At 44.0% G+C, this 22,377-nt stretch overlaps 1 protein-coding gene across 3 annotated transcripts in view; it reads right to left on the reverse strand.

Annotated features, from left to right (window-relative positions):
- cacna1ab (calcium channel, voltage-dependent, P/Q type, alpha 1A subunit, b) overlaps positions 1–13,890 on the reverse strand; it is a 110,645-nt gene extending 96,755 nt beyond the window's left edge. For 2 of the 3 annotated variants that reach the window (XM_069665177.1, XM_069665176.1), the window contains exons 1-2: positions 13,789–13,887; positions 13,420–13,559 (exon numbers count right to left, since the gene is read on the reverse strand). In XM_069665177.1, coding sequence (XP_069521278.1) covers positions 13,420–13,559; positions 13,789–13,881 — 233 coding nt within the window. In that variant the 5' untranslated portion in view covers positions 13,882–13,887. Of the gene's footprint in view, positions 1–13,419; positions 13,560–13,788 lie in introns of all 3 variants that reach the window. The other variant, XM_069665178.1, reaches the window with a different exon arrangement.
- Between the last annotated feature and the right edge of the window lie 8,487 nt (positions 13,891–22,377).

Here is a 22,377-nt window from a genome sequence, read left to right on the forward strand (position 1 = left end):
CGTCTTTCCTTCCTTCTCTCCTTCCCTGCTTCCATCCACCCGTCTGTCTTCTAATCACATATATGTTTTATTAACCTTTATTTATTTTGGGGAAGGTTTGCTGAGTGTGCAGGCTTTTCTGCAAACACCCTGAGGCCACTGGAGGGTTCACAAGCGTCGGTCTTTTGCAAAATAGCGGCTTGATTGCTGGATTCAGAGTAGCAATGCGGAAATTGTCTGTTTTTGAAAATGTGAAACGATGCAGAGATGTATTTTTTTTTTTTACCCTCTAGACCTCATGGCAGCCAGAAGAGCCAAAAGAGCCCACTTTATATTGCACAATAGAGCATGGGAACATTTTTATATGATTCCCAGTGTATTAAAACTAATACCATAAATACCTGAAGTAATGTTCAATAACCAAAGTGAGAAATATGCAGATATGTGGGTTTTTGTTCAAAGGTGTCCACCAAACTTCCAGTATAAAATCTACAAATGGCTCTGCAGCTAAGCGTCCCCGCCTTCATACACTCATGGAAGCCGAAAGATACATTTAAGAGAGATTCAGCTCCAAATTTCAAATATTTCTCATAAAATTAAAGATTAAATTGTGTTTTTAAATGATTTAAACTTATTGTTTAATTTGTTTTCTGTTTTTGTTGTTGAGTAAAATGGATTGGCTAACTGAGGGAAGTTTCTCCATCTGCAGAAACATTTTTAAATGCTGCTGGTGTCTAAAGGGTTAATGACATGAATAATTCGTTCCTGAGGATATTTGCTCCTCTTCCTGGTCAACAGCAGTAACAAAGCCGGACTTTCTCGGCTAAATTAAAACTAGTTACATAACTGTCGGGTACAGTAGCTGTTTGTCAGGACGGCTCCATCCTGCCGTCCGTCCCTGTCTTTTAATTAAATTGACACTCATCTTTTTCCTCTCTCCTGTTCTCCCACGTCATTCTTTCCTGTCTCTTTAATCCTCCTCCACTTTTTCCGTTCACCTCTCTTCCTGTTCTCTCTCTCTGTACCGGGCCGCCTGATTGGCCCACCTGTCCCCCCGTCTCCTGCCAGCATGAGTCTTGGACCTCACAAGGACAGAACGTCTGGACCTGCGTCCTTGTTGTGTCTTTACTGTGAAAATGTTTGCAGGCATACAACACGTCTTAAAGTTGTTTGTTTTAGGCTCCAAATTACACAACATCTTTAACCGTTATTTATTCACCCGTCCACATGGTTATGTTTTTATGCTGTTTTTCTCTTGGTTTATGTTTTAGATCTAATTCTGGTGTTTCCTCCCTGTAAATTGAAATGCAGTATATGGTTTGGTTTCATTAAATGCTGCTCTTGTTGTGTGCGGTTGTTTGCATCTTACATGAAAAGTGCTGCACAAATCGAGTCTGATTGATTGATGCACTGCAGATTGATTTACCAACATTACTCTCACGCTGTGATGACACATGGCACTCCCACACTGTTTCAACATAATACACACATAATCCATGTGCACGTATGCGCACAAATACACACATGTGCAGCTCATGCACATGACACCGTCTGGAGCTCGTCCCAGTCTTTGCATGTTGTGAGTTTGTTACTATATTTGCCAAAGGAGCCGAACTGTGACAGCGTGGATTACATGCTTATAAATACACACGCATTGACTGACACACACACACACACACACGTACATGTTATGTATCTTATGACCTCATGCACGTTTAAAGCACCATTAGCTTGAGTAATCAGTATTAATAAATGAAAAATTAAACATTAATTTTCACAACATCGCGGTAAATATAGAGAAGCAAAAGTTTTCTTCAAAAACAGGTGAAATGTGAACATGCCGTGATGCGCTAGTGCTAATAAAAGTGACGAGTTTGTTCCCAACAAAAGGCTCCTCAGTCGTCCAGAAGAGGTTTGATTTTGCAGCATTTATCCTGGAACATTGTCTGCTGTAAAGTTTGTCTACATGCTGAGTGACCTACAAGCAGCAGTACAACTTAGTTATAATTATTACAGCATCTCAAATAAAAGTAGGCAGCTTAAGAGAGGAAGTTTGAAAGTGCGCACATGACAACAGCACCCCTAAAACACTCGCAGTTAAAATAGTGCCATCATAGCCATGACAATATGTCTTTCAAGATTTGATTCTAAGGTCATATATCACCCTTAAAACATCCATCCATCCATCCATCCATCCATCATCTATACTGCTTATCCTGTTCAGTGCCGGGGGGTGGGGGTGGGGGGGCTTGAGCCTCTCTCATTGGGCGAGAGGCGGGGTTACTCGTTTTTCTCACGAACTGGTGGAGACCAAAAACAGGTGACAAGTGTAATTTTACTAACATTCACTGGGCAGCCGGGAATATGACCCCATTGCTGCTTAATGCAGATTCATTATCAGTCAAACTCAATCAAAGTGAGTCCTACTTGTTCTGAGGTTACAGTGAATTATCAATAAATAGATCAGGTCTCAAACCAAATGAGCCAAACCTGCCGATGTCCGCTGAGACGTCTCTAGATGACACGTTATTCAATCATGAGTGTGACTGCCAGTGGGGATGTTACGTAACCAAAAAGGTAAATAGTATTGATCCCTGCAGGAGAAACCTTGTTATGGTATCATTTCTTCCTTCGCTGCCAGAGGTCAGACCCGGGTAGCGAGCAGCAGTGATGCTAGATAAGATATCTTGCTAAAGGACACTTCAGCAGGCAGATGCCCATCCACACTGTGGGTGTGATGATGCACCGGCTTAATGCCTAACTTTACCACCCTGCTGCTCTCGCACTGTGTGTCTGTAGGTGTGTGTTTGTGTCTGTGGCTCTATTTCTGTTCACAAGGGTGTGTGGGTGTGCACAGAGCACCACACACAGAGGCAGGCTTTTAGCAGCAAAATGTTTGGTTTAAAGGGACATGGCACCTATTTAATTTAATAAAGTATGAAGTTACAAACAGGAAACACAGTCAATAATCTTCATATTTACCAGTTCAGTTTTTAAAAGCACCCCAACACATGACGGCTTCTATACAACCATTGAAATATACAATAGATAAGATGTAACTACCCATGCTTTAAATCGCCAACAGCAACAGCATCAGGCCTCTTCCTGCTCACAGATATGACCTGCTTTACACTGGATGCTAAGTTCTGTTTATAGTCTAACAAACACCTACAGTGTGGAGCCAAAAGAATAAGCACTGTTCTCAGTAGGTGCTTGAGGTATATTTAACTGTTGGTCGACAAACTCGTGCTGTGCTCTACTTTTCCACACAACTCTCACCGGACACGTACTCAGAACTTCTTGATAAAATATGCAATTTGTCCTCCAAAAGTTGCCATCACGGTGGTAACGTTTTTATGTTGGCTTAGGTTAAAACATTACTTGTTTAATGTCGTATAAAAAGGATAGCAGAAATGCAGGATATGTCGGACCAACATGTTTAACTATAACGTCTCCGTCTGCGCCGCGGTTCTGGTCCGTCATACGGTGCGAGCCCTCGCCCACAGGAAGCGTGTCTGATCCGCAGAGCAGCGAGATCGCGCAAGAATTGCGAAATCATGCGATAACATCAACGTTAAACAGAGCAACACACAAACAGCAGTTCAGTTTGCACCTCCGAGGTCGATTATCTGCTCATCTGGAGATTATCTGATCGACTCCGGAGGTTGCGGCGCACACAGAACGCGCCAGAAACGAATCCTGTGGAATTTGAGGGTCAGACATGCTCTTCAAACCGGTTACGGCTACATGTTCCTCTTGGAAAGACAGCTGTTAGTTACAGTGCACCTGACTCCTGGAACAAACTACAACAACTCCTTCAAGTTAATGCACTTTTACCTTTTGGACATTTTAGAAACTGGATTTTAAACATCCCAAACTCTATTTGTATTTGTTTTTTTTTTTTTTAATTAATACACAGTCTTATATATTTTAGCCCTCCTTTCAATCGTCTTATTTTTGTGTTAAAATCCCTCTCATCTGGTTCTTTTAACACTTTGTTATCTGTCTTTTAATGCTTCTGCAATAGACCTGATATCATTGTAGATCAGGGTTGCCCCTCAGTGATCTCTCAAGTATAAATAAAGGTTGGTTGATTGTGTCGGGAAACATGTAGTCAAAAATCACATGAATTAACTAAAAACCGGCACTCGATAACAGATATGAAACAGTTTGACTTCCTGACGAAGGCTTGATGCCAAAATGCAAAGGTTTGTTTTTAATGCCTTCCATGACAATAAAGCCATTTTAATTGGTTAATTGGCCCTCCGCCCTTTGCTGCAGTTCATTTCCCAACCTCTTCTCCAAATATTTCCTGTCTCTGTCTTATCGATAAAGGCAAAAAATGGCCCAAAAATAATGTTTAAAAAAAGTGCCATGGTGTTTTTTCTTTTGATTTATGTTTGCCGTAATAAAAACCCTTATCTCCCGTGTGTGTGTACGGTAAATCTCCGCCAGTGTCGAGCTGCAATGCCCTGTGTTGTGCGCAAATTCACAGTGATTGAGGTGGTTTCATACTGCTGCTTTTCTCCTACCAATGGTAAAACCAACCTAACAATGGCTGTAACATGTCTACAAATAAACTTGGCGTCTGTTTGAACGCAGCCTACCTTCGCTTCCTTTATGGACAAAAAAAGTTAAACCTCTATCCATCTCTCTTTCTGCCGCTCACTGGTTTGGTGAGTCTAGTTCTTCTGGAGGTTTCTGCCTGTTAGAAGTACTTGCTCACTGATCGATTGATTCCTATCCTGGCGATCTTCAGCTCCACCCTCTCCTTTACTTTGGTATATCAGAGCAGCTCATTGAGTATCATCAAACATGGAGCCATTACAATGCATGTGCAACGTAACATCCTTCACATGAGTGTGTGTGTCCACGTGCAGCAGGCAGACAGCCTGCAGGGCACAGAGTTGGAGGGTATAGGAGAACATACAGGAGAGTGATGAGCCTGTAAATGACTGCAGAGCAATAATGATAATGGAAGTGATGGCAAAGGGACAATTTTCAGCCAGGTACTCTCCTGCTCTCTCTCAGTGTGACCTCATTTCTCTCTCCCTGCTGGACTTCATTTACCCGCTCTGTTTCTCACAGGACCTACTGTACTTACTGTACCACCTGTGTGTACAAATGCCCATCAATATACAAAATTTTTAGTCGGTGTTAGAGAGGGACCTGGTGCAGACTAAAGTTAGCTGATGATTTAGCAGAGTGAAGATGTATTTCTTAACCCTGACAGCCTGAGACGATGTACCTCGATAAACATCTTTATGACGACCCGTTTCATTTTCTCTGTCCTGCTTCTGACGCAAATTCAGCTGTTATTGGTCCCTGCAGTGAGTCAGAGGTCCCTGTGTCCCCTTGTGTTGGGTTCTGATGTCAGTCGGTACCTTTGCTAGAAACACGAGTGACTCAGTACGCCATCTTTTTTCCCCGACAGCCGGCGAGATGTTTTTCTTGGCCCTTGGGGTCTTTTCTGTCTCACCTGCACAGTTTGTTCTTTCTCTTCTTTAAGAGATATAAAAAGACACTTTTAGTCTTTTAGTCTCCATGTGTATAAAGGAAATCCAGTTTTTACAGGAGGTGGCCAGTTTGATGGCAGAGCGAAGGTTTCTGTGCATCTCGGTGCCCTCAGCCGGACATTGATTGTCAAAGGTAAATCCCTGACGTCCTCAGAAAGCTCTTTAACAGTGTTTTGGTGCTTTGAAACCTGAATAAAAATAATCCATCGTGTGCACAATATAAAAACCCTGTGACCCTAGACTGTACATAAGAAGTGGACAAAGTAACGTTAGCCTGTGGACTAGCATTTGGAAGCCTAAATAAGGCCTGGTTTATTGGACTATGGGGGGATAACCCAGATAAGTTTAGTTAATTAAATTATCTGGGGTGACACCCAACAGACCCCAGTTTGACCAACCTTGATTTAAAGAAATAATACAATTTAGGGCTGCACGGTGGTGCAGTGGTTAGCGCTGTCCAGGGTGTAACCCCGCCTCTCGTCCGATGACAGCTGGGATAGGCTCCACCCCCCCGCAACCCTGAACATGATAAGCTGTATAGATAATGGATAAACGGATGTATAATACAATTTAAAAAGAAAAATGATAAATACAGTATGTCTCTAAATTCACACCTTATACATGAATAAGGGAAACGAGCTACAGAGACCAACACATTTTTAGGACCAGTCTGTAAGCATGTTTAATTCTGTCTTAAAGTCGTGCATTTCAGCACAGGGCTCTCTGAGGAGTGACTCCCTCTGATCCACATGCAGGATGCAGGCTCAAGCGGCCATTTGAAAAAATGCTTTTTTAAGCATTTCTGTGTTGGCTAAATCAAAACTGCAAGTTGCAGCTAAATGCAGTATGTTTGCATGTCGGCAAACTTCAGCTGCACCCTTCAAGAAAAAAGCAAACAGCCACCTTTTAAAGGAGCAGTTCTCCTCTGAAAAAAGTCCCTGTCAGACAAAGCTGGTGTTCTCTGTCATCGATAGAGGCAATAATATTGGAAACAGGTGCCATAGCTGTGGAGAAAGTTGTACAAACTTTCTACATTCCTACAACACCCAGCATGCATGGCACCCCTCCCTCTTTAAAGGAACAGCCCAGCGAGAGACGCTGGAGTGAAATACTACCGTTTTCCAGTCAAGGAAGCGGATAGCGTCCTCCAAAGACACAGAGTGAAACTGCTTCTTTTCTTACCATAATGGCATTAGCTCCCCATAATAGCATGATAGGACTGAGGTTGAAAATCGTCGAACTGGCCCTTTAAGTCTGGTGTATTTAAAGCTCAGCGTCACCAATTCAGAGCAGAACTTTCTTGCAAAATATCCTTCAAATAATCTCAGTCAGTGCCACAGCTCCTCCCATCCTGGCACATACCAGTGTACAGTACGCTGTTTAAAAATATATGTTCTGCACATGTAAAGTGAGAGAGGTCTATTTTTGAACACTGTCTCTGTGAACATCCATTAGAAGAGTCGCAGGGACGTGTATGGTGTCCTCTCATTGACTGACTGGCCCAGAGTCTGCCGTAAATGATTAAATTACTGAGTGACGTCACGGCAAGGCACTCAAGATCAATGAACTGTTATCCCTGAATACTAAATACACTAGTCACTCTGTGTGTGTGTGTGTGTGTGTGTGTGTGTGTCCTCTCTCTCATTAAGTCTTATCCTCATCAAGTATCTCTCTCTCCAGTGTGTTTGCCAAGAATGAAGTCAGCATACGTGCATGCACGCATTCATGCACACTTCACGACCCAGTGGCAGAAGCCTCCTCAGTCACGACTCGCACAGCACACGCACACACACACACACACACACACACACACACACACACACACACACACACACAGGGACCAAGAGAGGAGAGGAGAGCAAGAGAGGCTGACACTGTTAACGCTTAAGATAAAACTGAAGTAAAAGTCTGTCTCAGTGATGACGCTGAAATGTTTGTTACATACTGCATTAAGATACATGTTGCACCAAACATGAGGATTTTGTTATTGTTGGAGCCCTCCCAGTAATGGGGCAAAAGCGTCCTCACTTTAAACTCATTAAATACAGCAGCACTTCAGCCCAGCTCTTTAAGATGTGATGCTTGAGGTACCCCACTAGCTTCATTTCTGTTTTGATGCTCTGTTGAAGTCATGTGACCAAGTATAAAGAGAGCAAAAATCAGCTTGGGGTGAAGTTTGGGGTCAAAAAGGCTTTCATTAAGGAGGGCCACATTTGCCTATTATGAGAAACTAATGGTCAGTGTTACATCAGTTACCAAAAGTTACGTTACTTATGTCCCCTTCATACCTTGGTTAATCTTCTTAAACTTGAAGAGTAGTTTTTGGTCCCTAAAAATACCTGAACTGCAACCGTTTCACAACATTAAGCACGTGCAAACTGAGTCCAAAAAGGAAACAAGGTTTTTATTAAGTCTAACAAGACTTCTTTTTTTATTAATAAACTCGATAACTTGACTGCTTCATTTCGAAAGTCCTACTGTGTGAGGAGAGAGCCCTGCAAGTGAAAATCACATGCAAGAGTAGTACTTACATCATCATATTAAGAAAGCAAGGGGCCACTGACCAGAGACGTGGACTTGAGACGTGGACTCGAGTCACTGACTTGCGTGTGTTCATAAGTTTGAATGTTAGCTGTTAAATATAAAATGATCAAATTCAGTGCTGTCAAGTTTCTGTCTAAATATCAGGTACGTACACAGCACAAACTGGGAATCATGATTGGACGACTCAAAAAGCTCCCCGGTATGTGATTTTCATGATTGGATGACTGGCTGTCAGTCAAACTCCTCGCTATGGCAACACGCAACATCAAAGCCCCCAAAGAGACGCCTCATCAGTCGTACTCGTTACTACTCAATACGTTCTCAGAGCAGACCATCATCATGGCTGCGTCTGTGCCAAGATAACACAGATACAATTCACTGTCATACTTTTTGAACAGGTTATATAAATTGGCCAATAATATCATTATTAGACGAGCTGCTAACACCTTGTCTTTTCTCTTAATAAAGACCGGATACTACAGGTAAGAGTGCTGGATCTTGGGTGGAAAAAAAGCGACTTGACTCGGGACTTGACTTGCCTTAACTAAGGACTCGACCTGACTTGACATAACCTGTGAGTTGACTTGACTTGCCCAAGAAAAAATGACTCGAGACTTGCTTGGGACTTGAGCAAAGATGACTTGGTCACAACACTGCCATTGACAAAGCTGCCTTATTTGACCAGTTGGGATGGAGAACGTGTTGGGCGAAACACAGAGGCACTTTACAGTAAAGATCAAGATGTCATTAGAATTGTGATACTATCGTTACCGTGGGCCACGTTTCGCACATCCTATCGTATCGTGAGTTACCCTGAAACTCCCACCCCTAATCTTCTGTGCAAACCATAAATGACATATGTTTGTTTTGTGCTGTCGCAGCTCGGGGGATACGAGTTATGATCATCTGACGTTACAGTGGTGCAGCGCTGTTATCTCGAGATAACAAGATAAATACGTTGATTGTTTCTGATTAGTTTAAGGACAATTTGACATTCAAGCAACTTTCCAAAAGCGTTGCATAACTATTATCAGGTGTCCAACATTGCTTCGGTCTTAAGGCTGCACAAGGAGAAACCCTTTTGGTGCATGCTTTGTAAAGTAAATTAGCTGTAATGAATTTAGGAACTTCCAGACAAGGAAGTTAGGAAATGCAGTAAGGCAGCAGGATGTCCTACTTTGCAGAAGAGATGCAACCTTAAACTAAGTCCTAATGCTCAAAGCAGAAGTTTTGTCTTAAATTGGTCCTCGCATAGATAGGAACACAAGATCACACACGCACACACACACACACACACACACACACTGTGAGGAAACATGGTAACATATGCTAGCTTCTTGCAGCATGTGTTCACCAGGACCTTGTATTCAATTTAAAATGTTTTATATGAATAAACATGAACACTTAAAATATGACTATAATCAGCAATATAGGCCATGCATGGTAATTATGTGTGTGTGCAGCTATACAGCATGAGTTTGTGAGTGTGTGTGTGTGTGTGTGTGTGTGTGTGTGCAGCACAGGGTACAAGCAGTGTGTGTGTTATATAGGCTGTGCTGAGTGATTGATCATAGGGAGCAGGGAAAAGCAGGTTACTGCAGCGCTCACACACAAACACACACACACACACACACACACACACACACACACACACACACACACACACACACACACACATTCCCTCTCTGAGCGTGCTCCTTTCTGCATTTGCTCTCTCTTTCCCCTCCTTCTTTCTCCTCCTCCAAACCTCCCTCTCTCTCTCTTTCACTCTCACATACATCACTCTCACCTCCCCCGCCCCCCCCCCCCACCCATCACTCTTCCCTCCTTCCTGTGGTCTTCCTCCTCTCTGTCCCTCTCACGCCTTCTGTAACAGCCAAACCCATCTTGGATTCTCTCTCTCTCTGTCCTGTTATCCAGAGCCCAGGGGAACGGAGAGACATCGTCACGTGTCCTCCTCTTCTTCCACCTCCTCCTTTTTCCTCCCTCTGCTATCTGGCTGCAGTAGTACAGCTCCACTCTGCCGCTGCGCTCTCACAGGGCTCTATCTATCCATCTATATATCTATCCTCCTCCATGTTAACAGATGGGACATGGGTCAAACTGTCTGTCATTATAGTTAGCTCTTATCATGCTGATTTATGTCCAAGTGTTTAGTTTACTTGTAATCAGTTATTTGATGCTATAAAAAGGGGGTGTGACCTCACGATTGACAGCTCTGTTGACAAATGGGGCTCCTGCAGCGTTCTGTTCCCGAGTAGCAGAGTAGAGGAGGAACGGTGAGAGGAGACGTCACTAACACTAACACTACAGTCATTGAACTTTCCATCAGCGTGAATATCTACTTCAGACCGACACGAGAAGCTGTTCTGCTGCAGACTGAGCCAACCTGTCGGACGTTAAATGTGTGTCTTACGCTGCGGTTCGGCCTCAGCGCCGTAACGAAGCTCCGTCCTCGTGCCACCTTTGTCATTTTACATTGGACCAAGCAACGCTGGCGTAATGCCGCGTCAGTGTGTGTTTGTGTTCTGGCGTTCAAAACGTACTTGAGGTGTAAACAAACAGCGCGTGCTTCACATACACACACACGGCCCTGTTCCGCCCTGCTGGCTCCGGAGTTTACACTGACGCCGTTACGCCTCTGTCACTACCTCCGATGCCGGCTCAGAGATGGAACGAATACGCCCCACCATTCCGCCTCCGTGCGTTCTACATAGAAGATGGATTGAACAGAGACGTAACAATCCCGCCTTGAACTGGCAGTGTAAAAAGGGCTTTAGGTAGAGGAAGGGGCGGGACGTCAAGACCGTGGCTCCATCAGACGATCTCTACTGCTCATTTCTTCGCCAGTACCTGAATTCAGCTGAGCTCATGTTGTATATTTGATGTACAGTTAAACTAAAGAGGAGAGAGAGAGAGAGAGAGAGAGAGAGGGAGAGAGGGGGGGGGGGGGGGGGGGGGATGCTACCACTCTCTCAGTTATCGCCATAACAACAAACCAGCTCCCCCGTCTCTCGCGGAAGTGACATTTCACTTTGCCCTGGTTGCTGCTCCCTGCAGTGCTGCTCTGATCCAGCCTGTGTGTGTGTGTGTGTGTGCGTGAGTGTGTGTGTCCTCATTAAAGGAGTGTACCGACTGAGGGGGAGTGGCCCTGATCACACACGTACACGTTGTCAAACCAGGCCTCTGCTGTGTGTCTGTGTGAGTGTGTTTGAGTTCAGAAGAGTGGCACTCATGCTACTATAAGATGCACACACACCGGACACACACACACACACACACACACACACACACACACACACACACACACACACACACTGATTTAGAATAAGGACCTTTTATCTTAAGGCTTTTGTAATATATTTATCAGCATCGTCGCTAATAAAACACACTTTTTTTTAACTGACACTAAAATGAGTGTGTGTGTGTGTGTGTGTGTGTGTGTGTGTGTGTGTGTGTGTGTGTGTGTGTGCGTGTGTGTGTGTGTGCGTGTGTGTGTGTGTGCGTGTTGTGTGTATGTATTCCCCCTTGACAAACACTGTATCTTGTTACCATCTCCACCCATCCCCCCTCTCTCACTAAGGCAGCCATATTTAGATCACACAACACACACATACGCGCACACACACACACCAATCTAATGTGTAAGGTAATAAGAAAGAAAGCAACATGCATCAGTTAACCATATTAAGCTTAACATACAATGAGAGGGGAAACAGTGAGTTTGTTTGCATTGTTATGTGCTGTCATAAAGGGTCACAATGCGAGGCTGCGGTGAGCCTGCAACTCCCGTATTCTGCAAGGTAAAATGACCACCAGACCACCAGAGCCACCAGACTCCGTTTTTGCCAACGGAGTCTGGTGGCTCTGGTGGTTTCTGCAATGCTGAAATAACAATTCTTGCCAGTCTGTGGAGACAACAGGCCCTTTAAGTGGAGCTTTGCCCTTCAGCTCATGTGAGCATTACAGCCTTTTTTGCAGCTGCTGGCCGAAGGGATCTACTGAAGCAGTTACGAGACTTTTATTACTTGTTTGAGCAGTGGTTCTCAACCTTTCATAGTCACGGCCTAAGTCTGTGTTCGCGACCCAAAACACACTCGATGAATAATCAAGGGACTCGAACCATTTGTGCCTCACTTTGCACCCAGATTGTGCGCAATGTAACCAGCAAAGTGGGTCGGACATGCTTTAAATCACTGTGTAAATATATCACAAAAACTCTTAATAAAATCTGTTCCTGAGCAAATATCACTGTCAGAGGTGATGTTAGTGTTGTAGTCAAGACCACATTAACCGAGACCAAGTCATGTTCTAAACCAGAGTGTGCCGAGACCAAGACATTAAGGGATCGAGACCAATCAAGACCAAGACCGTATCTAAAAATGAAAAATCATCTTGAGTGTGAACACAATACAAGGCTTTTCTCTTTTTTTAATTGAAGTTTGCCTTTAAATAAATGTGTCAGCATTCAATCGTCCCAGCCGTTTCTGTGAGCTGTGCCCTGTAGAATTTGCACACTGACATGCAAGGGCCTAGTTTTTGTTCTAACCCTGGTGGGGAGAACAATTTCTTAAATGGATTTAAAATGAATCAGTGGTGGTCTCGACCGGACTTGATTAAAAATCCGGAGTCCTCTTTGTCCCAGGCCGAGACAAGACCGAGTAAAAATGTGTTCAATTCCGAGACGAGACCAATACCGATCTCGAGTACTACGACACCAGCTGATGTAATGTAAAAAACAATATCCAAGTCTAAAGTATGTTATTTTATATGAAATATATTATTTAATTTTTTCTCCAAAACCATATTGGCGACCTCCCGAAATTATCTCGGGACCCCCAGGTTGAGAACCCCTGTGTTAGAGCACAATACATGGCCAATGTTTCAAAATACTGGGATCCCATTTAAATGCACTTTGATAGTCTGATAACCTTCTGTCCTTTTGCTGCAACATTAAATCATAAAATGTCTGTAGAAACTGGAAATCTTCCTCCGTCTCTCACAAGCTTGAGGAGAAACCTGGTTGTGAACTCTTTGCTGTGATTGTTTCACAAGGGAAGTAACGACGTAGAAGAACAAAAGCTTGTGTAAAGCTGAGTGATGCTGTGTCCAAAACACTCAGGGGAAAGTCTGAGAGGAAATTTTTAAAATGCTTTAACCTGATTGCCCTAATTAGCAGGTAACAAAAAAAACCACTGCTTTCAGTATCCAGAGGGAGGTGCACATGAGGCACAATATGGTCAACAACAAGTACAAACACAGAAACAAATATAAAACGCTGAACCGAAAAACATTAAAATAAACTTGTAGACAGAAAGAAAGGCAGAAAACAGCATCTAAAAGGTTTGTAAAATTGTAGGAGGTTTTTCTGAGGACTCACCCGGTGAGCACGACCACAAAGTCCATGACGTTCCAGCCGTTCCTCAGGTAGGAGCCCTTATGTAACGCAAAACCCAGAGCCAGGATCTTTATCCCCGACTCAAAACAGAAGATGGCTATGAAGTAGGGCTCTGTCTCCTCCTGCAAGGGGGGAAGTAAGAGAGGAGAGGAGAGGAGAGGAGAGGAAAGGGGAAAGTTGTTGGCTGTATTAGACTAAAAACAGTTTGTAAGATAAAATACTGTTGTTACTTTTTGATTGTATATACATTTTTGTGCATGTGTGTTTGAAAGCTTTTGTGTATATTTCTGTGCATGTGTATGTGTGTTTGTATACTGTCTGCGTGTCTGCGTGTGTGTGTTTTCGCGTTACCAGTCGCTCAGACAGAGGCGTCTTGTCTCCGTCAGGAAGATGCTGCTCCAGAGCCAGGACGATGCAGTTTGCAATGATGGTGGTGAGGATCATCCATTCAAACGGAGTGCAGCTGGAGTTAAGGCCAACATCAGCAACAAGGAGAACACCAAATACACTCATACACAACACATAAAAACTCAGGTCATTAGAAACGACTTCAAGAACTTCAACCAAGTCCAGTTGCCTTTTGGAGTAAGCTTAGAGTTACCTTCATAGACAAAAACTCACACTGTAATCATTCACACTGAATCACACATCATCATCCATACATGACATGTATTCTCTTGACATGTGTCATTCTCCAGAATCACCTGACAGACACTTCCTCCCAACATGGCATCCTTTGAAGCTGCAAGATTTCCGCGCTCTCCCTCTGCTCTGTCGTTGCCACCGCTGCCCTGCACCAGTACTGCGCTCAAACTTCCAGCCCCACCACCACCCCAGCATCCACCTGCACGCTCCGGCTGGTGGGGGGTTAAGATATCATCTCATCACTCCTCAAGTGTCTGCATGTAAAATAAAACTGCGAGGAATGATGAGGTCGGAGCAGAGACGCAGAACACAAGTTGTGTTCTGCTGCTGTAGTAAACATGTCAAACTATCTGTATTGCACATCTTGACAGTTTGCGATCGCGTAATGGCATAAAAGCTAACTTGTAATACAATGTAATACAATCAGCCTGCGTGGTTGGGCCTTAGGCTCTGTCCATGGTGCTGAAATGTGCGGCAAACTTTAAAGGAGGTTTCCACTGCTCTGTAGAAGTCTCTACAGACCTTTTTTTCAGGCTCCCTCCTGGAGCCTGAAAAAAAGACGCAACCGAAGCGCAGCGATGATGGAATTATTACACTTAAACTGAGAGTGGTCAGTCTGTCACAGCTGTGTTAATGAGAGTGGAATTCCTGCACGCACACACACACGCACACACACCCACACACACACACACACACACACACACACACACACACACACACAGGCTGAGTCACAGAGGTCGCCTGGTGGAGCAGCCAGCTTTTCACAGCGCTCCATCCAGTCAAGTGCGTTTGTATGTGTTGTGGTGTGTGTGTGTGTGTGTGTGTGTGTGTGTGTGTGTGTGTGTATGTGTGTGTGTGTGTGTGTGTGCGTGTGTGTGTGTGTGTGAGTGTGTGTGTGTCCATGCCTGAGTAATGGCCGCTGGAGGGTCTAAGATGACTGGATACATCCAGACAGATCAAGCCTGTGCCTAATTGGCCAGTCATTATCCTGTTAGCCTGTATGTGTGTGTGTGTCCGTCTGTGTGTGTGTTTGTCTGTCTGTGTGCGTGTGTCTGTCTGTGTGCGTGTGCATGTGGGAGTACGTGTCTGTTTTCGTGTTTACCAGATGCAACGTTGACATTGACACTATGGCCGGAGGACGGCCTCTGTGAGCGTGTGTGTGTGTGTGTGTGTGTGTGTGTGTGTGTGTGTGTGAGGGATAAGAGGCTGCTGGTTGATGTGAGAGGATCAGACAGGTCGGTCTGAGGAGTACACACTAACAAGACAAAGCTGAACTACACTGCACATGCTGGCTGACACACACACACACACACACACACACACACAGGGGTGGAAGCTGCAGGAAAGGAGCATACCGGAGTGTCGTTTAGGAGTAGAATTTGGGACCGTTTATCAGGTTTTTTTACTCTAATATTATTGATAAAAACTGTTTTAAGTCATGATTTTACACAGTATGTTGAGTGATGTATATCTGAGCTGTCAAACTGTATCTAACCAATACAGCCAATAAAAAGTCCTGTTAATGCAGCAGCTTCTGCTCTAAGGTGACAGCAGAGCAATCTGTTCGTTTGTACTGTTTGTTAGAATCATAGATGGGATTTTCTTCATTTAAGTTGTAATCTCGAAGATCTCAGTTTTGTTTTCTTTGGCGGCACCTGTGGTGATAAACGGTAACTGCAGGAGCACACTTCCCAGATATCCAGACACATCTCACCAGTCCTCTGCACTGGTTAAACGCTGTTTTCAGTCTGAATCCCAAGTCAGACTTCGTGTGAAGTCTCAACTGTTACTTGCTCCTTAAACATCTGTGATTGCAGGTGTTATAAGAACGATTAAATCAGTCAATGGCTCATCTTATATTTAGGGGGGGGGGGGGGGGGGAGAGTGGATAGTGTCGGAAACACGTGAAGAGAGAGTGCGGATGACAGGCGGCAAAGCCCAAGGATGAGCGTAACCCAGGACCACTGCATCGTGGACTGTAGCCTCTGTATGTGGGACGAGAAATTTTACCTAAGCTGACGTAAACCGCTGCTCCTGCTCTGTCATTTTAATGTATTTTAAATATTAGACAACTTTGTCCCCTCTGGAGTTTACTCTCTCCTCCAAACTGTGAACCACCCTGACTCTTCTTTAAACATTTGGCAGATATTCCTACATGCATCTTTTCAGCTTAAAAAACAAAGATGACCTTTGGGTTGAGGATGCAAGAGAAGAGAGGGGAAGCTGAATGGTCTTAAAGGGCCAGTTCGCCAATTTTCAACCTCAGTCCTATCATGCTATTATGAGGAGCTAATGCCATTATGGTATCAAAAATGTGCCTTTGGAGGACACTATCCACTTCTGCAATGGGCCCTGGAAAACCTCCGCGGAGGCCAGGGAGCTCGCTAGACGCCCGCCTCCGATGTCATGTCTCACTCAAAATCGCCACGTTCGAAATGTAGACTGCAGACCTGAAGATTTTTAGGACGATCCACCGGGATATTCTCGTTGTATTTCAGATTTTGTACCGCTCTGAGCCGTCGCCTGCAGCCTAAACTGTTGTATTTCACTCCAGCGTGTCTCACTGGGCTGTTCCTTTCAGAGGGAGGGGCGCAATGCATGCTGGGTGTTGTAGGAATGTAGAATGGGCGAAACCACGAGCTGTTTGTACAACTTCTTCCACAGCTATGGCGCCAATTTCAAAGATGATTGCTTCTATCGATTACAGAGAACACCAGCTTTCACTGACAGCGGCTTTTAATCCACTAAATGAGCCACATTTTAGGCTCTTCCTTTTTGATACCTGCAGAGAGTTGCAGGCTGCTAACATGCTGCCATGTTTCTGTGGGCAGACACATGACGTGCTCCTTCCTGCAGGATAAGTGTTACTGTACATACAACAGTGAAATGTGATCAACATGGTATTTTTTTATTGAAACTACAGGCTGGATTTTGTTTCAAATCAATTTACAGTAACCTTACGCAGCCCTCTGATGCTCTGTGTGCGTGTGTGTGTGTGTGTGCGTGTGTGTGCGTGTGCGTGTGTGTCTTCAGACTACATGCTAGCTACAACATCTATTATTCAGCAGACACACACTCTGCTGGCCTAACAACCTGCTGAAAGCAGGAGGTAACACTCCCTGTGTGTGTGTGTGTGTGTGTGTGTGTGTCCCTCTATCTCGTTTCCTGCCACTTCTTCACCTCCCTGCAGTCTGTCTCTCTTTATCTGTTGATATCTATCGCTCTCTCTGTTTTGCTTGTCTGTCTCATTCTGTTTCATCTTCTCCTTCTTCACCTTATCTTTGATTTGACTTTCTTCTTCTCTTCTCTTTTTTTACCCCCCTCCCTTCTCCCTTTCTTCCTACAGCTGTCCTCCCTCCCTTCCTCCTCTCCTTCTTTACCTCCTTCCACCCCTCACAGGCCTCCTCCAAGTTTATTATCTTCCTCTCTTTCCTCTCTTTTCATCTCCCTCTTCACCCTCTTCCTTCTTCTGGTGAGAGAAAGAAGGATGGGGTGAATCGGAAGTAATTAGAGAGCAGAAATTTTTGGCAACAGAAATACTGTTGAGAACCGCAAAAAAAAAAAGTGTGTGTGTTCCTCTCCCGTTAATTAAAATGGCTTTCTGATGGCCACAAACAGGCCCTGCCCTGCCAAATACACTGACCTCACACACACACACACACACACACACACACACACACACGGTCTCTCCTCCTTTCACTCTTTATCTCTTCTTTCCACAGCAGGCGGCTACTCAAGGCTAACAATTAAACACACACACACACACACACCACACAAACACACACAAAGCAAGTAGACAAACAGAATGAACACACACACACACGCAAGCAGACAGACTAATGCATTGATATGGACAGGTAACACACACACAGGGAGAAAGGGAATACCCACATCAGCAATATTTTGTGTCTCCACTGCCCATTATTGTGCACACACACACACACACACACTATCATTCTGCCAGCAAGTGTATTAACTTATTACATTGGGAGAGATGATTGGTATTTATGCACCAGCTCCAGTTTTCAGGCAAAATTTCAAAATGTCTGCGTACAGCGAGGAGTAAGTGAGCAAAGGCGGTGATTTACGATGACGGAGGACCGACCCTTTTAAAGATGAAGGCTCCGTCCTTTCACAGCAAAACTCAAAGTTACACAGAGTTACTCTGTCAAAGTTACTCCTCCGAGCAGGGACAAGAGCTTTGGGACGCTCCTCAATGTGGCGGGTCTGGGACTACTTCCAGTTCGAGCGAGGAAACATCGAATAAGAGACTTGAGAATTACGTCAGATTTTCAACAACAACTCCCATGATCCTAAGGACCTTTACACCTTCATCAAACTAGATCTCCTGGTGGTAGAAATAACACACCGTGCATTTAAAGGTACAAGCATCTTGCACGCCTTCGTGCTTCTAATGTACTTCCTCAAATTCTAAATAAAGAGCAGCATCGAAGAGCTCAAATCCTGGCTTCATTTTTCTGAACAAAGACCTCACACCAGTCCAGCAAATCATCAGGGGAATACATTTATTCTAACGGCTGCTCATTTTCCTCCCAGTATTGTAGTTACACTGTCCTATAGAAGGTTTCGGGGGTTGATTTTGCCTCTCAGGTGGTAACACAAGACACCAAATTCCTGCTAAAAATCTCCTCACGTAAACGTCCTTTTCTCCTACCCCCTTACGAAACTATCTTTCCCAGCATTCCCTGCTTAATGTCGCATGTTTATCCTCTGTGGTGAAGAATTTCCTCCATGAAGACAATAAACTGTACCTGTTAAAATCCCTCCTCCTGTCTACACACTACAAGCCCGAGCCTCCACAAATCTACCCACACCTATTTAAATATGCCTCCGTCTCAGGCATCCTGTGAAAAATGTCCTTGTGTACCAGCTTGCTTGTGTGTGTGTGTGTGTGTGTGTGTGTGTGTGTGTGCGTGTGTGTTTTGAGCTGATGAGGCATTTTGGCGTGGCGCTGAGGCTGTGCTTTAGGGGAGCCGAGCCTGATGAGGGGGAGATTTTAAATCACACCAAATGAAGCTTTATCAAATAAATGAAACTGTGTAGCACTCGACTCAGCAAGAGTCAGGTCCTTTATGGCGGTGACGCAAGCACTCGCTCGCTCTCTCCCTCCCTCCCTCCATTCTGCCTCACAAACGTGCAGGAAACAGGTAGAAACACAGTGACATTTTTTACCTTATTAAAACACTTCAGTTGGCACGTTTACTTGCATTGTCCTCACTCATGTTCTCAGAGTGTGTTGGGACTGAATGCAAAGTGAAAAGTAGAGAACACTCTGGCTGCCACTTTCCCCAAAAATCAAGTTCGAACGTGATACAGAATTTGCTCGAATCATATCTAAACGTCAACCCCAAAGTTGGTCGGGGACGTAGTGATACCTTACATATTGTTGTACATGCAGCGCTTCTGAGGTGCGTTGGTGTTGGGATAATCTGTAGCACGGTCTTACACAAGAAGCGTAGCTCTGTTTTGGGAAGTGCGTGATAGTGGGGTGGTAGAGCGAGTGAGAGAGAGAGAGAACGGAAGTGTGTGTGCATGAGTTACATGTGTGGGGGACCGGAGCAGAGATCAGAGTGATTGGTAGCTGTATAAACAACAGAGCGAATGTGTCTGTGCATAATAAAGCCTTCGACTCCTCAAGACTCAAGCCGCGCTCCCGTGTCTTGCTTCCTGCATGCTGCTGGCGCATTAAAGTGACGTGAGTTAGCCTAAAGCTAGCTACAGCTTCAGCCCTGGAGCAGAGCAACAATGAGTCTCCCCTGTGCTTTCTCACTACGGTCGGGACGCTGGAGCAAGAAAGGTTAACAACAGCTTGGCTCGTTAGTTTCCTCCATTGGTTTGCAGCAGGCAGCGTGTTATCGCCACCTGTTGGAATACAAGGCGCACTACTTTAAACGTGAAGCATGCTGGGACTCTGGATTTGACTCAGGTTTGAACGATATATATCGAATTTCGACTGAACAGTGGCAGCCCTAGAGCCTACACATGAGGTGACAGTAAAGAGGGGAACTTTCATTAACAGCTGCGAATTCCATGCAAGACGAGGCAACGACCATACGAGTGTTTTTGTACACGTTTCTGATGCTGAACGAAGGAGCCGGTGAGGAGGTGCTCTTTCTAATATCGCAGCAAATGTCTGCAGCATCATCCTGTTTGCATGTTGAAACGTAACCTTTGACCTGAGTCAGACCGAGTACAGGTTATATTTTATAGTCTAACAGCAGTCTGATCAGACTTTTGCATGAGGTTTGGGTTGTCTTTGCTTCGGTTGTGAACAGGACCAAAGTTTTACTACCTCTAGTATTAAATGATGCCTCCAAGAAAACTGTGAATGCATTGAAGTTAGTGGGGAAACGTCTCTGTCATCACTTTATTCTGCATCATGTCTCAATGAATGTGAAGTGGCAAAAAGCTTAAAGATCAGGTTACAGGTTTGACCACGTGCAGAGAGGGGGAGCAGTTTGTCAGACGTGCAGACTACCTCTAAAATAAATGCAGTGAGGGACGGTTGTTCACAGTTGCTTGGAGTTTATTGCTACATATTAACAATATGCAACACCTTAAATTATTGTAAACTAGAATACTGCAGGGACCATTCATTCACAGTCACTGACGATATCTGCTGTGACCCGTCATTTTGCAACATGCACACAAACTTGTATGCACAAATTCACAGATGTTTGTACGTATATTTCAGTCAGAGATACAGGAACAGACCATCTACAGTAAATAACAACAGTTTGTGTTGTGTTTGCAGGTTGCAGAAATGGAGGGACACCTCGCTGCCTTTTTTAAGCCTATAATTTAAAAAAAAAAGAGCAGCTCTCACCAATTCTTTCATTGTTGCTAGGCAACCCCAGAATCACTTGTCCTCATGCTAACCCTGATTTTGCTGTGGAGTGAACGGAGAGATCCGTTCCTCTTCATCCGATTGGACAACGAGGAGAAAACACGAATGACGTCAGGAGCTTTTCTGCTCCGAGTTTAAAGTGCTTCCTTTAAAACGAGAAGAGCTCGGGGCTTTTAAACACAAGGCGCCAAGAGGAGATTAGCAGCAGGCGTTAAGCTAACTGTTCTCCCTTTACAAACTCACATGAACATAAATCTTAGTTAAATCAACAGTATGAAGTGCAGCAGAAGATGGGGCATGGGGGCAAAGATTTTGAGCTCACAAAATAATGTCGCACTTCACCTTCTTCGTGCATGTGAAAAGAAATTGCATTCAGGTATCTGAATGTGTGAATGCTTCAAAAAAAATGTCCCCACACATTCAAGTTTGTGAATTTGTAAATAAGTTTTACAGGTGTAGAATTAATTTGTGCTCACAGATAAGATTTGCAAGTAACACTTTTTATAGCAGTAGAAACTATTCAGCCCCTCCAGGGAGTTGCGTTCCCACAAATTCCCATAAATATAAGACATTGCTGCAACTTTTCCGCAAATTTGACCAATCATGATGTTTTCCCTCACACGTGAAGTCATTTACATCACTTTTCTGATATTCAAAATATTGCGGCCCTAAGGTCTGCAATGTTCTATAAACATTGGGGGCATCTTTAACTGGATTACTTACTACTGATGTTCGTGTGAGCGCTGACTTTCACTGAGATAGTGACAGCCGAAATAACGAGAGGAACAGCATGAATATATTTAATAATATGTAGATTCTGACTAATGCATATGGATAGCATTGAATGTGCACATGCAGTGCAAAATGATCATTCATGACCATTGACTTTGGCATTTTGACACAGAAATGAACCGGAAGTGATATCAGAAGACAAACAGCTCTCTCAGCCAATTGATGGCTTTGTGTGTTCGTCCCAGTCGCTCACAGTGGATGTGCAATGTGTTCAACAGAATAAAAAAAAGCCTCAAAACGTTGCAAAGTGCATTACAACTTTTTAAAAAAGCTCCTACGAAAAAGGCATTTTAGGCAGCACAGAAAAAGCCCGCAAATTCCCTGAGGGACTGACTATTTGTGTAGGTGTATTTAAAATTTCACTGACTTACTTTAAGGTTTCAGAGTTACACACACAAATGGTCCTTTCTGCGTGCTACAAACTCTTTGACTGTGTGAAGAAAATATTTTGCACATTCATAAATTGATATTCTTCCATGCAAACATTTATAATGCGGGCTGTAAAATTATTTGAGAACATTATTATGCATGATCTTTTTGACCTTTATTAGAGGGGGTTTGGAAACAGCATGTGCATGAGTGTAATCAGCAGATGTCTGTCCTGCACGTCTGCATTAGTGTGAATGTAACTGCCA

Source organism: Semicossyphus pulcher, unplaced genomic scaffold (assembly GCF_022749685.1).
Source record: "Semicossyphus pulcher isolate SPU_LCO1_2020_fin unplaced genomic scaffold, fSemPul1.0.p SCAF_17, whole genome shotgun sequence".
In the NCBI taxonomy this organism is placed as follows: Eukaryota; Metazoa; Chordata; class Actinopteri; order Labriformes; family Labridae; genus Semicossyphus; species Semicossyphus pulcher.